Consider the following 15184-nt stretch of genomic DNA (forward strand, 5'->3'; position numbering starts at 1 on the left):
TGGGAAACAACCGACAAGATAGGAGAGGACAGCAAGTGGAGGTTAAAGACAGCGGGTCAAAGTCTTTGGCGCTTCAAAAGCATCCAGAGAGGTTAATAGACTGAAGACTTTTTTTAAAAAAAAAGGAGGAGTGAGTGACAGACGAGCCCCAAAGAGGCAGGGGGAGAGAACAAAGCAGTCGGGAGAGCCAACGGCAAGAGGCAATTACTCTGCTCCAGATAGGAGATCTCTAGCGGACAGGAAGGCGACAGCTGCCTGTCTCAAGAGCGGCCCGGGCGCCTCTTACCAGCATATCGGTGGCGATCAGGTAGTGCTTGCTGCCCATGTACTGCTGGAGCTTCTGCGGCACCTGCTTGATGGTCTCGATCTCGTCCAGCAGATTCAGGACGTGCTTGTGCTCGATCCCTTCGATCCACAGCTTGCGCAGCTCGTCCCGCTTGCAGTGCAGGAGCATTTTGCAGGAAACCAGGTTCTCCTTCACCTGCAAGGAGGGGAAGCCACGAGGTGAGTCTGAGGGCCGGGAAGGAGCCGACTCGCCAGTTGTGGGTTTCGGCTCCTCTTGCAACCGGTACGCTGCAATGGGAGCTGGGCGTGAACCATGGGCACACGTGCTGCGCACTCATGTGCACCCACCACCTGTGACGCTCCAGCTGCTCGGCAGAGCATTGCACAGGCGCCATACGCTGTGTGTGCATGCGCAGATGGGCCATTTCCTTCAAATACAGGTAAGGAACAAGGGAGGGCCCTCCAAAGCAACGTTCCGGTACGGTGGCTGCTGCTTCTGGCAGGCACCAGTACGCGCTTACCAGGGCGTACCGTCTGCAACCCACCACTGCGACTCGCTCAAATCAAGGGGCAGGTACTCCTCAACTTACAACCTCCTTGTTTAATGTCCGTTACAACGGCACTGAAAGCGACTTACGACCATTTCCCCCCCCCAAACGACCGACCGCTAGGTCATGTGATCAAAATCCCCTTTTGCAAGGTCAATGGGGGAAGCCTGATTCACTTAACAACTGCGTTACTAACTTAACATCCTCGGTGATTCACTTAAAAACAACAGGAAAGGTCATTAAATGGGACAACACTCACTTAACCACTTACCATATTTTTCGGAGTATAAGACACACTGGAGTATTAGACGCAGCAAGGTTTTGAAGAGGAAAATAAACAAAATATCTTTTGCACTCTGCAAATCTCCCAAAAAAGGCATGGATATCCTTTAGGAAGCTTATAGAGGGCTCCTGGGGGCGGGGGGTAAAATTGAGCAAAAAACAGCCAATTTTTCACTCATTTCTGCCCTCCCCAGCCCGTAGGAGCACTCTGGAAGCCTCCTAAAGGCTCTGCATGGCCATTTTGGTGAAGGGGGAGGAGTTTCAGGAGGCAAAAAATGCTGTATTCAGTATATAAGACGCACCCAGATTTTCAGCCTCTTTTTTTGAGGGAAAAATATAAAAGTCTTATACTCTGAAAAATACGGTAATCCTCGGGAGTTTTGGGATCTATTCTGATTGTATATCGATACTACCTCTATTCCAGGAGCCTTGAGTAGTGCGGCTTATGCAGTCAACACAGTGACATCCAGAGTCAAGAGGAAACAAGGTGTCAGCCCTGAAGCTGGCCTGTCCGAAGCCATCTTGGAGCTTCAGTGCTGCAACAATGGAGCTGAGAGATAGGGAGGGGGGATTAGCGATAGCTGGGGCTGTGTAGTCAAAACAAAATACTTTCTCTTGAGAACCAAGGACGTTCTCACACTGGACAGAGGAAGGGGGAGTGATGTCACCAGACCGGGAGATGCTGCTTTGATTGGGCCACGTGACTGATTGTTTGGGGTTGAGAGCAGGGGTGAAATCCACTTACCTTTGCTACCGGTTCGGTACCAATGTGAGCGCACGCTCGAAGTCACTCCAAATCTATCCTGTTAATTTTAGCTGGACTGCATCGCACACCTCTCATGTCATTTAAAAACAAGGCAATGCACAAGGTGGCAACGGCTTTTCTCACTGTTGTTTTGTCTCGAATACAAATTGCCTCGTTTCCCCCCCACGCCTACTTTTTAAACAGCGGAGCTGCAGACAGGCAACACCTCCCTGGTGAGGTTGTTATCACTAGTGAAACATAAAAAAAGCTTGAAACACAAATCCAGAGATGTCTAATATTCAAAAACATATGGGGGGTTTCTTCCCTAAAAAGAAAAACAACCGATCTTGTGTCTACTTCCGTGTTGCTGCTGTGAGTGCTTGCAAAAACACGGAAAGGTAGCGAAAACTCAAGAGAATGTCCTTACATGTGACAAGATCCGAAATTATTACACAACCACAATAGCTCCAGAGCTCAAAAAGGTAATGCTATCCCATAAGACATACCCAACAGCTTTTGAGAGGGAGAGAAATTGGAAAGGCACTTTATTATGGATTTATTGCATCGAGGCGCTATGGGTAGTGAGATGGGTGGCATATAAATTTAATGAGTGTGTTTGTGTGTGTGTGTGTGTGTGTGTGTGTGTGGTGTGTGTGTGTGTGTGTGTGTGTGTGTGTGTATGTATATAATACCACCCAGTCACACAAAATCTCCAGAACCGTAAAGCCTACAAACTTGAAATTCGGTACGTATGTTCCTCTTGGCTTCTAGGTGCCCGCTTAACAAAGGATTTTTCGAAATGACCATCATATCATTAGTATTTCTTATACAGTAATTAACACGCTCTGATGCTAAGGAATTCTACTCCCCCTCCCCACCTGAAAAGAACTCTGTTCCAACTACCAGTTGCCTCACATTCCGTTACCACAGTTTACACTGGCAGACGTTCCACTCCTTCACTAAGGAACTTTACACAGAAGTAAATTTCTGACAAAGGCATGTGAACACATCCAACCAAGGGAAAGAAACAAACCAAAAAAAATCCCAGTCTGCTTAAGTCAACTGGTCCCACTCCTAAGCTGCCCAGATTGGTAGAAAGTTTTCTTTTCCAATTGCCATCTGGAAACTTGCCCCTTGTAACTTGAGTTTTAATTAGATATTAAGGCTTAATAAATCAAGAGCAAAAACAATTAGCCTCGGCTAAAAATGCTGATTCCTCTGCAGGAAAAAGCCACACACCCCATATTAATTTGCAATCTGAAGTATGCCAATATTTTGTTACATCTGCTTACTGGTGATTTCCCTTTTTCTTTTCCTGATTCTAGAATTTAAAAAAGTAGAGATGGATTATACCGTGGACACAGAGGCTGGCCTTTCAATCTTGACCGATAGAGTCGCTCACTCTGGCATTCAAGCGCACTCACATACAGATGCTGTATGAGCCTCTCTCTCTCTCTCTTTCTGCAGGCTGATGGGAGGATTAATAATGCAAGAAAAGATTGATAACCCTCAATGACCTTTGGTGGATCAAGCAAAGGATAATTCTGGGGAAAAAAATAACCTAGAGGTTGAAGAAAAAAACCCAGCAAGCATCAGAGCCGCTTTCCAGCCCATTCCCTCCCCTTTCCAATTTTTGCCTCAAGGACGCAGGCAAAGGACCCTGAATTTAATACTGCAATAGAAAAAAATCTTCAGTAGAGTTTCTAAAGTGCAAAAGAGAGGGTGCAGCCATGGAGGGCTGTTTATTTAAGGGACCAATGTTTGCGGGAAAGGTGGAAGCAAAGGGGAAGAGAAAAAGGAGAAAGAGGAGGGGAGTTAGGAGAATGGAGGGAAGAAGACAGGGAGAGGGTGAAGGGAGAGGAGAGGGAGAGGGGAATAGAGGGAGGGGAAGGGACTAGAGAGGAGGAAAGGAGGGGGAGAGGAGGAGGGGAATGGAGGGAGGGGAAGGGCAGGAGAGGAGAGGAGTTGGAAGGAAGAAGAATGAAAGGGAGAGGAGAGGAGAGAAGAAAGATGGAAGGAAGAGAAATGGAGGGGAGGGGAGGAGAGCAGAGCAGAGCAGAGCAGAGCAGAGGAGAAGAGAAGAGAAGAGAAGAGAAGAGAAGAGAAGAGAAGAGAAGAGAAGAGAAGAGAAGAGCCCTGAGTATCGGTCACTTCCCAAGAGGTTAAGGGAAATCACTTCAATACATGACGACTGAATCTAATCCGGCAGAGTAAACCCCAAAAGGTCCTTCACCCCCAGTGGAGATTTCAAGGTAGCACCTCCAGGTCATTCAGCCTCTACATGGGCTTCTGACCTGGGCAGAGCTTCATTGTATGGAGTTAGCCTGGACTACAGCTTATTTCAGAATTTTGGGCAACTGGCCTCTGCCTCCACGCACAGAGCTGAAACTTGTGCATCAACCCTGGAATGAACCGTTCCCCTTGGAAGGGACCAGGCTGCCCTAAAACTCCCTTTTGGAGATACTAAATGGATTTGAAAAGTTCACGAGGGTTAGGAGGAAGGGTCCCAAGAGAAAGGGCCCTTCTGTGCAGGGATGCCAGCAGCTTTCCTTTCCTCCCACACCCTCCCATTCACTGGCTCAAAGTTCACTCAGCCTTCCATCCTTCCCAGATCAGTAAAACGAGGACCCAGATTCTTGGGGGCAAAAGGCTGATTCTGTAAACCACATGCAGAATGTAAGTTTAGGAAGGAAGGAAGGAAGGAAGGAAGGAAGGAAGGAAGGAAGGAAGGGGCCATGGTGGCGCCGTGGTGAGATTACAGTATTGCAGGCCAATTCTGCCGGCTGATAGCAATTCGATCCTGACCGACTCAAGGTTGACTCAGCCTTCCATCCTTCTGAGGTGGGTAAAATGAGGACCCAGATTGTTGGGGGCAATAGGCTGACTCTGTAAACCGCTTAGAGAGGGCTGAAAAAGCACCGTGACGTATGTAAGTCTAAGGGTTATTGCTAAGAGGGAGGGAGGGAGGCAGGGCAGGCAGGCAGGCAGGCAGGCAGGCAGGCAGGCAGGCAGGCAGGCAGGCAGGCAGGGAGGGAGGAAGGAAGGAAGGAAGGAAGGAAGGAAGGAAGGAAGGAAGGAAGGAAGGAAGGAAGGAAGGAAGGAAGGGGTTAGAATGTACTAAATGATTCTAACGTGGAAAATGGAAAATAAAATATGTTATTCTGACCGTGTGCAGAGTATTTTTTTTTCCTCAATGCTATAACTGCAGCCGGAAGGAACGTATCTGATCTGTGAGCAGAGATTCCAGGTAAGCTAGAGCCTCAATTAGCTTTTAAGAAATTAATTTGCCCACCAGCCCAGGAAAGGACATTACCATATCCGCCTTACGCATATCTACATCCCAACACACAGAGCGTGGATTTCACCCCAGGTATATTGTATATTGAACTTTGAAAAAAAAAAGGAGGAGGAAGAATTCCATTCGTATTGTGTTAAATTAAATATTTTCCTAGCCTGCATCACACGGGGGGGAGGGGGGGGCTTTTTCAGTAAACGACACGGCAACGCACATCGGGCGGAAATAACTCTGGGCTTGCACTCTACGTAAAGTCAATCTTGCGCTGGGAAAATCTCGCGCCTTGAATGTCACCTGCTTGATTTTGTTGCGAGAAGTGGTGATGCGCTCCGTGATACTCTGGTAGGTGCAGATGGCAGTCATCAGTTCAGTGTAGTGCTGAACGATCAGCTCGTCCAAATTACGGTCGCATTTTTCGTAGGCCTCCTCCAGCCGGGTCTTCTCGTGTTCTCGGTCCTCGACATTGTCGCTGGTGGACAATGTCCTGAAAAAGAAGAGAGAAAAGAGCACAGGTTGGATGTATTTCACTGATTTATTAAATTGTTACACCTCCCATCTCGTCTACAGGAGGCCATCGCAGCCGAAACAGAGCTTGGGAGCCTGTTTTGGTAGAGCACTCGGGCCCCACAGGCACCCCTGAGACAAGTGACGTCGAGCCGGCCGTGCCCCATTGCCCCACCCCAAGGTCAAACACAACCCTGATGTACCCCTCAATGAAATCGAGTTTGAGAGTGAGACCCCTGGTCTAGGACAACTTGCAGCGGCCGATTCACTCGGGCCGTGTTACCTCACAGCCCGGCCAACTTGCCATGGGGCAATGCATGGCAATCCCATGACCCAGGGATGCGGCAGAAAAACAGGCAATCCTCAACTTACAACCACAATTGAGCCCAGACTTTCTATTGCTAAGTGAAACAAGTAAGTGAATTTCGGCCCATTCTACGATTGTTTTTGCCCCGTTTGTTAAGCAAATCTCTGCAGCTGTTAAGTAAGTAACACCGTCATTAAGTGAATCTCATTTCCCCATTGACTCGGCTTGTTGGGAGGTCACAAAAGGGGGAATCACTTGGCCCTGGGATTGCCAACTGTCTGGATTTTAATCACATGACCATGGGGATGCCGCAACAGCCATAAGTGTGAAAAGCGGTTGTAAGTTGCTTTTTTAGGGATGTTGTAACTTTGAACAGTCACTAAATGAATGATTATAAATTCAAGGACTGGCTGTACATGCTGGCTGCCAAGCACCCAAATTTTTATCATGAGAGCGTGGGGATGCGGCCACAGTTGTAAGTATGAGGAACGAGTCACAAGTCTCATTTTTGGTGCTGTTGTAACTCTGAACACTCGCTAAAGGAATGGTTGTTGAGTCAGGTGTCGGGCCTGCAGCCATCTTTTCTTTTGGATCTTTGGCCTGCCGCACTTTCTATCATTCTACTGTGCATTTTCTATTGTGGGAAAATGGGAGGGGGGATTGTACGGAGTTAGATGATATGTAGTCATAACAACATTCTTTCTAGAAAGCCAAGGTCATCTTTTGTTCTCTGCACCTCTGCACCTGACCAGATCTGGATGGGTGGAAGCTGCCATCATGGCAGTGGGAGATTGGACCATAGGATGGGCTTGTGGGTGTGGGGGGCAAGATCTTGAACTTTCAACTCGGTGGGGGAAAACCGGGAAGCTTTCAGATTCGGGTTTTCCCAGACGTGTCAACATGGATCTCTTAATAAATTGGGACTTTGAGCAATACTTTGCCTCGGACTCTGATTTACTTTTGGATGCTATTTGGAACCCTGAAATCGAGGATGTTTCCTCCCTGCATTTTTCCTTCTTTCTAGCTCAGGCAACTTTCTTGTCAGCTTTCCCTGCCTGGCACACTATGAGAAAGGATTACACCACTTAGGAGTAATCAGGGAGAGTAGCAAGATGCCTCTGCCTATCACCTCCCCTGATTCGCTGTAATAATCCATGTTTCGAAGTGAAAAGTGTTTTTGTCTATTTCCTTCCCAGGTTCTGCTCTAACAGGTTTAAGCGATCCATCAAGGGACCTGAAGGGAAAATCACAAAGGTTAAGGTAACTCGCAAGCCCAGTACAATTTGCCTTTCATTTCTAGACTGCTTAAAACAACTGAAGCTCCGTCTAGCTAAGACTTGGATTCCGGAGAGATGGAAAAGATAGAAATGGCAACCAATTACAGTCAAATTACAAGGTGTGTTTTGTTTTGCAATTGTTTGCAGGTGTGGGTGTTTTTAGCAGCAGGAGCAGCACCTGCGCTGCGGGATGAATGGAAGAGGGCCCAGCGGAGTTACAACAGGCTGACAAAACAGGAAGGGTATGAACAGGCACTAGGTAAATCGTTTACTTTGTGTTTTCTCCATTGCACCAAAATTGTGTTTTACAAACATAAAGAATTAAGGATGACGGAAGGCTGGACCTGCCTAGCGAGACAAGCCAACCTGGAAAACTCAGTTGCGTGAAATCCGTCACTCCGTATAATCACTACTTGTTTCCATCTGACAGCTTTGTACAATTGGTGGGTCACGATCAATCAGTGGGCTGATGAAGAGCATTAAAAATGGCAATCACAATGACCCCCTAATCTGTGGGCTAAACGCCGACCCAGTAAGGAGAAAAATGGGCTGCATTGAAGATCACCACTGATCTAGAAGTGCAGCAGTTTACATAGCTACAGTCCAACATCGTTTATTTCTAATTCCGCCTTCGTTATTTTTATAGCTAATTCAAGATGGGTGAATATATCTAATATTCCACCCTCCTCCCATTTACCCCACAACAGCAAACTTGTGAGGTGTGCTGAGTGTGTGTGTGTGTGTGTGTGTGTGTGTGTGTGTGACTGGCTCAAGGTCATCAGGCCTAAAGTGGGACTAGAGCTCTCAGTCTCCTGGAGATTGGCCAAGCTGGTTTCCATGACTAAATTGGGACTAGAACTCCCAATCTCCTGGTGATTGGCCCTGTTCCCTTCCAATCCATTCTGTCTACTCTCTATTCTGCTGTGCTCCATTCCCTTCCCTCTTCCTTCTATTCTGTTCTGTTCTGTTCTGACCCCTTCCCTCTTCTTTCTATTCTGTTCTGATCCCTTCCCTTCTCTCTATTCTGTTCTGTTCTGCTCTGATCCTTTCCCTTGCATTGCATTGCATTCAATTCTATCTTCTGTTCTGCTCCGTTCCCTTCCCTTCCATCTTCTCTATTCCATTCCATTCCCTTCTCTCCCTTCCCCATCATTCCAATCCATTCTGTCTTCTCTCTATTCTGTTCTGTTGTTCTGTTCCATTCCCTCCCCTTCTCCTCCATCTTCTCTCTTTCTATTCTGTTTCATTTCGTTCTATTACATTCTCTCTTCTCTCAGTCTACCATTACATTTGGATCAGTTCGGTTCCATTCCATTTCGTTGTCTCGGTAGAGGAAAAGTTCCCTGAAATCCATCTAAACTAAGCAGTTCTGAATATAACAAATCTTCACATTAAGGCAACAAATGTTTAATATTCTTATTTTTGCTGACACCGCAGAAATATCCTCGAAGGGCATCTCAACATGCACTCCATTAAAATGTTCATGAAAAAAAATCAACAAAATATTTGCAAAGGAAGGGAGGGGAAAATATGTAGAAGAAAACCTTTTGCTCTGAAACTATTCAAATGGATACAGCAAACAAAAGACAAGATAATCCATTAATATTTGATTGCCTGTGTGTACACAGTAATAAGCTGGAAATCACATTTTTATGCTCAGTAAAACTTCTCTGCAGTTAATATCTATTGTTTGACCAAAACTACACTTTATCAAGGGCAAAGCGCTATAGGTTTTTTTTTAAGCAGAGGTTTCTACCCATATTAAAACTTTTTCGAAGAGAGAGCAAAAGCAGAGAAAAATGCAGCATGGACGATTGGCTATTCCAATATTTATTTGCCCGTGCAAATATCCCATAGTGATAATTACACATTAGAAATTATCTTTCAGAAAAATATCTATTTGTGAATATCTTTTAACGCAGGGGCCTCCAAATTGGTAACCTTAAGACTTATGGATTTCAACTCCCAGAATTCTTCAGCTAGTATTGCTGGCTGAGGAATTCTGGGAGTGGGAGCCCACCGGTCTTAAGGTTGCCAGGTTTAGAAAGCCTTGCTCTAACGTTTGAATTTAAAAGTTACTATCAGTCATCAAAGCTCTGCTGAGCTTCTCAAACTGATGGGTATATAATTAAAGTCAATGCCCAAGCACAATACATTATCTAGATTTTGATGCTCTATCCATGCAAGCAAGCAGTTTAAGACACAGGTAGTAGAGAATACTTGCTCTGAGTTGAACTGTGGGGGCCTTGGTGCTCTCTGAGCTTGGCTGTTAACCAAGTTGTAACAACCAGGTTAAGAATCTGAGGCTTAATTGAGGGGGTCCTGGGTGCTTTTTGAGCTTGGTTGTTTTCTTGGAAGACATTTCATTACCCAACCAGGTAACATCATCAGTGTTAGAATGGAATGGTGGGTTTGAAGAGGGGAGGAGGAATACGACTGTGAGATCCTCAGTGCTGTCCGAACTTGGTTGTTTCCTTGAAGACATTTCATTACCCAACTAGGTAATGAAATCATCATAAGGGAGTCGGGTTTGCAGCGAGGAGGAGGAGGAGGAAGTAGCCTGTGCGGTCCTCGATGCCAGACCAGGGAGGCTGAAAACAGGCCGCTACTGGTTCTGGAGAAACGGTAGCAGAAATTTTGAGTAGTTCAGAGAACCGGCAAATACCACCTCTGGCTGGCCCCGCCCCCATCTATTTTCTGCCTCCCGAGTCCCAGCTGATGGGGAGGAAATTGGAGATTTTGCAGTATCCTTCCCCTGCCAAATTTGTCAAAAAAATTGCACACATAGCCTTATGGAGGCTTAGAGTGCTGCTGGGGGCTGGGGGCCAAAAAATGGCCCATTTTTTGCTCATTTCTGCCCTCCCCAGCCCCCAGGAGCTCTCTGAAGGCCCCCATAAGGGTATGCACAGCCATTTTGGTGAAGGGGGAGGGGCTTCAGGAGACAAAAAGTGCTGTATTCGATGTATAAGACGCACCCAGATTTTCAGCCTCTTTTTTGAGGAAAAAAGGGTGCGTCTTATACTCCGAAAAATACGGTATCTGTTGGCTTCCTTAACAGGGAGGGATCCATTTCCGTGGCCTTCTTCTGAATATCAAAGTTTTCCCTTTGATTAATAAGTTGAGGCAAAACACGAAAACGTCTGGTCGACTGACTTGTGTAATTCACTATAATGGAGAGAAATAAAGCTGAATTTGGATTTGGCTGGGAAAAATCCACAGACTCTTTACTGTGTTGCCTGGTGTAGCAGAGCAAAGCATTGTGGGATTTGTCTCTAATGTTAGGCAATCAGTCAGCAAACAATTTGATCATTCTCCACTCCTGACAAGCTTCTACTCTTAAAATGCAGACGGAATGGGAATTGCTATCGAGAGGCTATAATCATGAATATTTATTTTCCGAATGTTGCTTTTCCAGAGTACACAGTAAACTCAGTTGAATAGGCCAGTTATTTCATAAAGGTAAAGGTTCCCCTCGCACATATGTGCTAGTCGTTCCTGACTCTAGGGGGCGGTGCTCATCTCCGTTTCAAAGCCAAAGAGCCAGCGCTGTCCGAAGACGTCTCCGTGGTCATGTGGCTGGCATGACTCAACACCGAAGGCACATAGAACGCTGTTCCCTTCCCACCAAAGGTGGCTCCTATTTTTCTACTTGCATTTTTATGTGCTTTCGAACTGCTAGGTTGGCAGAAGGTGGGACAAGGAACGGGAGCTCACTCCATTACACGGCGCTAGGGATTCGAACCGCCGAACTGCTGACCTTTCTAGATTGACAAGCTTAGCGGCTTAGCTACTGAGCCACCGTGTCCCCTTAGGAATTGGGTATGTCTAGTTTAATAAAAAGAAGGTCTAGGAGTGACATGATAGCAGTCTTCCAAGTATTTGAGGCAGTCAACCTGTTCTCCAAAGCAGCTGAAGGCAGGACAAGAAGCAATGGATGGAAACTCATCAAGGAGAGAAGCAACCAAGAGGACAACTAAGGAGTTGTTCCCTTCCCACCAAAGGTGGCTCCTATTTTTCTAGTTGCATTTTTACCTGCTTTTGAACTGCTACGTTGATAGAAGCTGGGACAAGTCAAGGGAGCTCACTCTGTTACGCAGCACTCGGGATTTGAACCGCTGAACTGCTGACCTTTCTGATCAACAAGCTCAGCGGCCAAGCGACTGACTACCACGTCCCTTCGTTATTGCATAGCTTGCTGCAAAAGGCAAAAATGAAGTTTCTACCTGATGTTAGCCATGGCTCACTTAAACAAGGTTTACTGAGTAACGGTACGAACGGAAGGGTTTATGTATTGCATTAAACCATAAGCCAGGGGTGTCCAAACTTGGGAACTTTAAGACTTGTGGACTTCAACTCCCAGAATTCCCCAGCCAGCCATGCTGGCTGGGGAATTCTGGGAGTTGAAGTCCACAAGTCTTAAAGTTCCCAAGTTTGGACACCCCTGCCATAAGCTATTGCTCACAAGTCACAACTACAGGCAGTCCTCGACTTACAACCACAATTGAATCCCAAATTTATGTTGCGAGGTGAGAAATTTGTTGAGTGAGTTTTATTCCATTTTACGACTTTTCTTGCCACATTTGTTGAGTGAATCCCTGCAGTTGATAAGTACATCACATGGTTACTAACAAACATGGCCTCCCCACTGACTTTGCTTGTCAGATGGTCGCAAGAGAGGATCATTGGACCCCGGGAAGTTGCAACTGTCCTAAGTACATGCCAGTTGCCAAGCGTCCAAATTTTGATCTTGGGGATGCTACAACGATCGTGAGAAAAACAGTCATAAGTCCATTTTTCCAGAGCTGTTATAACTGTGAATGATTGCAAGTCGAGGACTACCTGTATGTCTTCGTGGGTTTTGTGAATTATTTCTAGAGATTCTTCATCAGCTTTTTAAAAAGACATTCTAAAACTGTAAGCCAAATCCACCCTAAACCTTAAGGATAAGATGGGATACAATGCATGGTTCCTATCAGAAAACATTCTGACAGTCACTGAAAATCTGATTATTATTATTATTTTCTGGCCTTGGGACAGAGTAGGGGATGACCCTGTCTAAAGTTTCATCTTATTTTGTGGGGTTCTTTTTTTCGGGATGCAGGTTTCTTTTATAACTTTTATTTTATTAAATCTATCTAATGTAGGGGTGTCAAACTCCATTTCATTGAGGGCTGCATCGGGTTGCGTTTGACCTTGGTGGGCTGTAGTGGGCATGGCCAGCTTGACATCACTCCTGTCGGGAAGCGCTCTGCCAGCGAAAACAGGCTCCCGAGCTCCGTTTTTTACTATCACGGCCTCCTGCAATGCTCTGCCAGTGAAAACGGAGCTCAGGAGGGCTGTAGAAGCACCGTGGGCTGGTCATTCACTGTTTCCAGGAACCCGTAGGCCGGTTCCGGCCCCCAGGCCTTGAGTTTGACACCCCTGATGTAATGTAAAGCTCTCAAAAATAAGTCACTGAGACTCGGGAGTTTTTAAAAAACCTATGTAAATAAAATTGAAACTAGAATATCTCAGAATATTCTTTATTGGCCAGTGTACCAACAACAAAGTGATAAACGATAAGATACAAACCACAAGGTGATAATAACGAGTAATGAAAATTATCCTGATGCTTAATACAGAGTCCAACAAAGCCACCCGTCCTGCTTTCCTGTTCCACTGCTAATAATTCGTTTAGAGAAATTCTGGGTCCTTGTCTCAGATGTAACAATTTTGTGGCCTGGCCATTTTTAATTTCACAGATCCGCTCTTATGTATTTCTGCCCCTTGCATTGGTTTATTTAAGTAATCGGCAGGAAATATGATGAAAGCTAAGCCATAATTTAAATGCACAGTCAGGACATAATTGCAGGGACCGCTCTCAGTTCTGCAGCAACCACCGTACTGTCTTTTTCTGTCTTTCTCAGGCCAGATACAAGCATTTATCCCTAAAAGCTGAATTGAACAAAAAAAGTAACCATCAATATTTCAGGAGCGTTTTAGCTTATTTTGGGAGGAGAAATTGAGAAGTGGAGAGATGGGAAAATGGTAAGGTAGCTTTCCCAGTCATTTGCAGAACAGAGTCTGGCAGAAAATAATGTTGCAACTGCTCAGCTCATCCCTGTAGCAATCGGAACTTCTTCAGATCTTATGGAACCTTCTTGGTCAACCTTCCTCCCCCTCTTCCTCCTCCTCCTCCTCCTCCTGATCTATTACCTTTCTATTTGATCTTTATTTTGCACAACTGAAAAGAGGTATATATAATACTCCATCCTCTTGTTTTATTCAGAATAAGAACTTTTTGAGATGAATACGGCTGAGAGAGCCCACCAGGCTCAAAGATACCCATTCCGTTTCCACACTAAAGCAGATGGAAATGAATCAAGGAGAGAAGCAACCTGGAATTAAGGAGAAATTTCCTAACATTGAGGACAATTAACCAGTGGAACAGTTGTGGTGGCTGTCATGGTCTGCCGGTGGCCTGCAGAGCTCAGACAGTGAGGAGGTTGGGGAGGAACCTGGGCCAGTCCTGGAGTCTGGAGAAAGGCTCGGATGAGGGCTCTGTGTCGGAGGCAGAGAGGGGGCCAGGGCCATCTGGTTGCGCTGCCTCCAGAGCAGTGGTGGGTTGCAGGAGGTACGCCCCGGTATGGGCATGCCAGAGCCTGCATGGAGCACTGGATACCGTTCTGGTACGGTGCTCCGGAGGGCCAACCCGCCTGCCCGAGTTCCTTACCAGTCTTTTAAGTCTTTGGTGCTTCCCCGCATGCGCATGGTGCGTACAGTGCCTGTGCGACGCTCTGCTGAGCAGCTGGAGCATCGCAGAGGCTCACGAAGGCGCTAAGACGCATGCGTGTGCTGTGCGCATCCATGTGGACACCGCCGGGCCCGTTCCAACCGTACCGGTTGGAATGGGATCCGGAACCCACCACTGCTCCAGAGCCTGACATCAGCGAGGCAGAGGAACAAGGGGAGCCTGTTCCCAGCGCGTGCATGCAGAGAGCTGCCAGAAGGCAAGAACAGTTAAGGCAAAAGGGACGACTCGGGAGTAAGGCTTGGAGATGATTGGCCCCTCCCATAAGACATAAAGGAGGAGCAAGAGCATGTGAGCCTTTGCAGGAAGCAACTTTGTTCATGCTGGTCGCTTTAAACTCTGAAGCTCCGTTTTGACTCTGTGCTCCGTGGGGCCTTGCAAAGCTAATTGCCAATTAGGTCTCTGGCAGCGTTTCAAGGGAGAGAAAGGTGGGTGCTTATCAGCCTTACCCTGAAAGAATTCTGTCGGACTCTTCACAGTCTGGTTGTGTAGCATTACAGGAATGAACATAATTCACAGCCATTTAAATAAAAAGTGGGTTTTTGGAACTATGCATGTGACTTTTACTGTCTCAGGAAGCCTAGGTCAGAACAGGTGCTCCATCACTGGAAATTTTTAAGAAGAGACTGGACAGCCACCTGTCTGGAATGGTATAAGGCAGGGGTGTCCAAACTTGGGAACTTTAAGACTTGTGGACTTCAACTCCCAGCATGGCTGGCTGGGGAATTCTGGGAGTTGAAGTCCACAAGTCTTAAAGTTCCCAAGTTTGGACACCCCTGCCATAAGCTATTGCTCACAAGTCACAACTACAGGCAGTCCTGGGAGTTGAAGTCCACAAGTCTTAAAATTCCCAAGTTTGGACACCCCTGGTATAAGGGGTTGGAGCAGGGGGGTTGGACTAGAAGACCTCCAAGGTCCCTTCCAGCTCTATTCTGATTGATTGAGAATTATAACTCAATCCCCAAGTTTGTACACCAACATCTTTATTTTATTAATACATTTTTCAAATTCCTGAACTGCCCTCAGACGCTCAGCAACTGTTTCGTATTTATGACGGACACAGTGTCCCGTGATCCCCTTTTGCGGCCTTCTGACAAGCAAAGTCAAGGGGGAGGCCAGATTCACTTAACGGCCGGGTGACTAATTTAACA

At 46.4% G+C, this 15184-nt stretch overlaps 1 protein-coding gene across 1 annotated transcript in view; it reads right to left on the reverse strand.

The window, feature by feature from the left end:
• Positions 1 to 15184, reverse strand: part of EXOC4 (exocyst complex component 4) — a 295460-nt gene that overhangs the window by 258427 nt on the left and 21849 nt on the right. Inside the window, exons 2-3 of the mRNA XM_081957613.1 lie at positions 5450 to 5639; positions 287 to 481 (exon numbers count right to left, since the gene is read on the reverse strand). Coding sequence (XP_081813739.1) covers positions 287 to 481; positions 5450 to 5639 — 385 coding nt within the window. The remainder of the gene's footprint in view (positions 1 to 286; positions 482 to 5449; positions 5640 to 15184) is intronic.

This window comes from Natrix helvetica (genome assembly GCF_964273705.1).
Source record: "Natrix helvetica genome assembly, chromosome: 6".
Lineage (NCBI taxonomy): Eukaryota > Metazoa > Chordata > Lepidosauria > Squamata > Natricidae > Natrix > Natrix helvetica.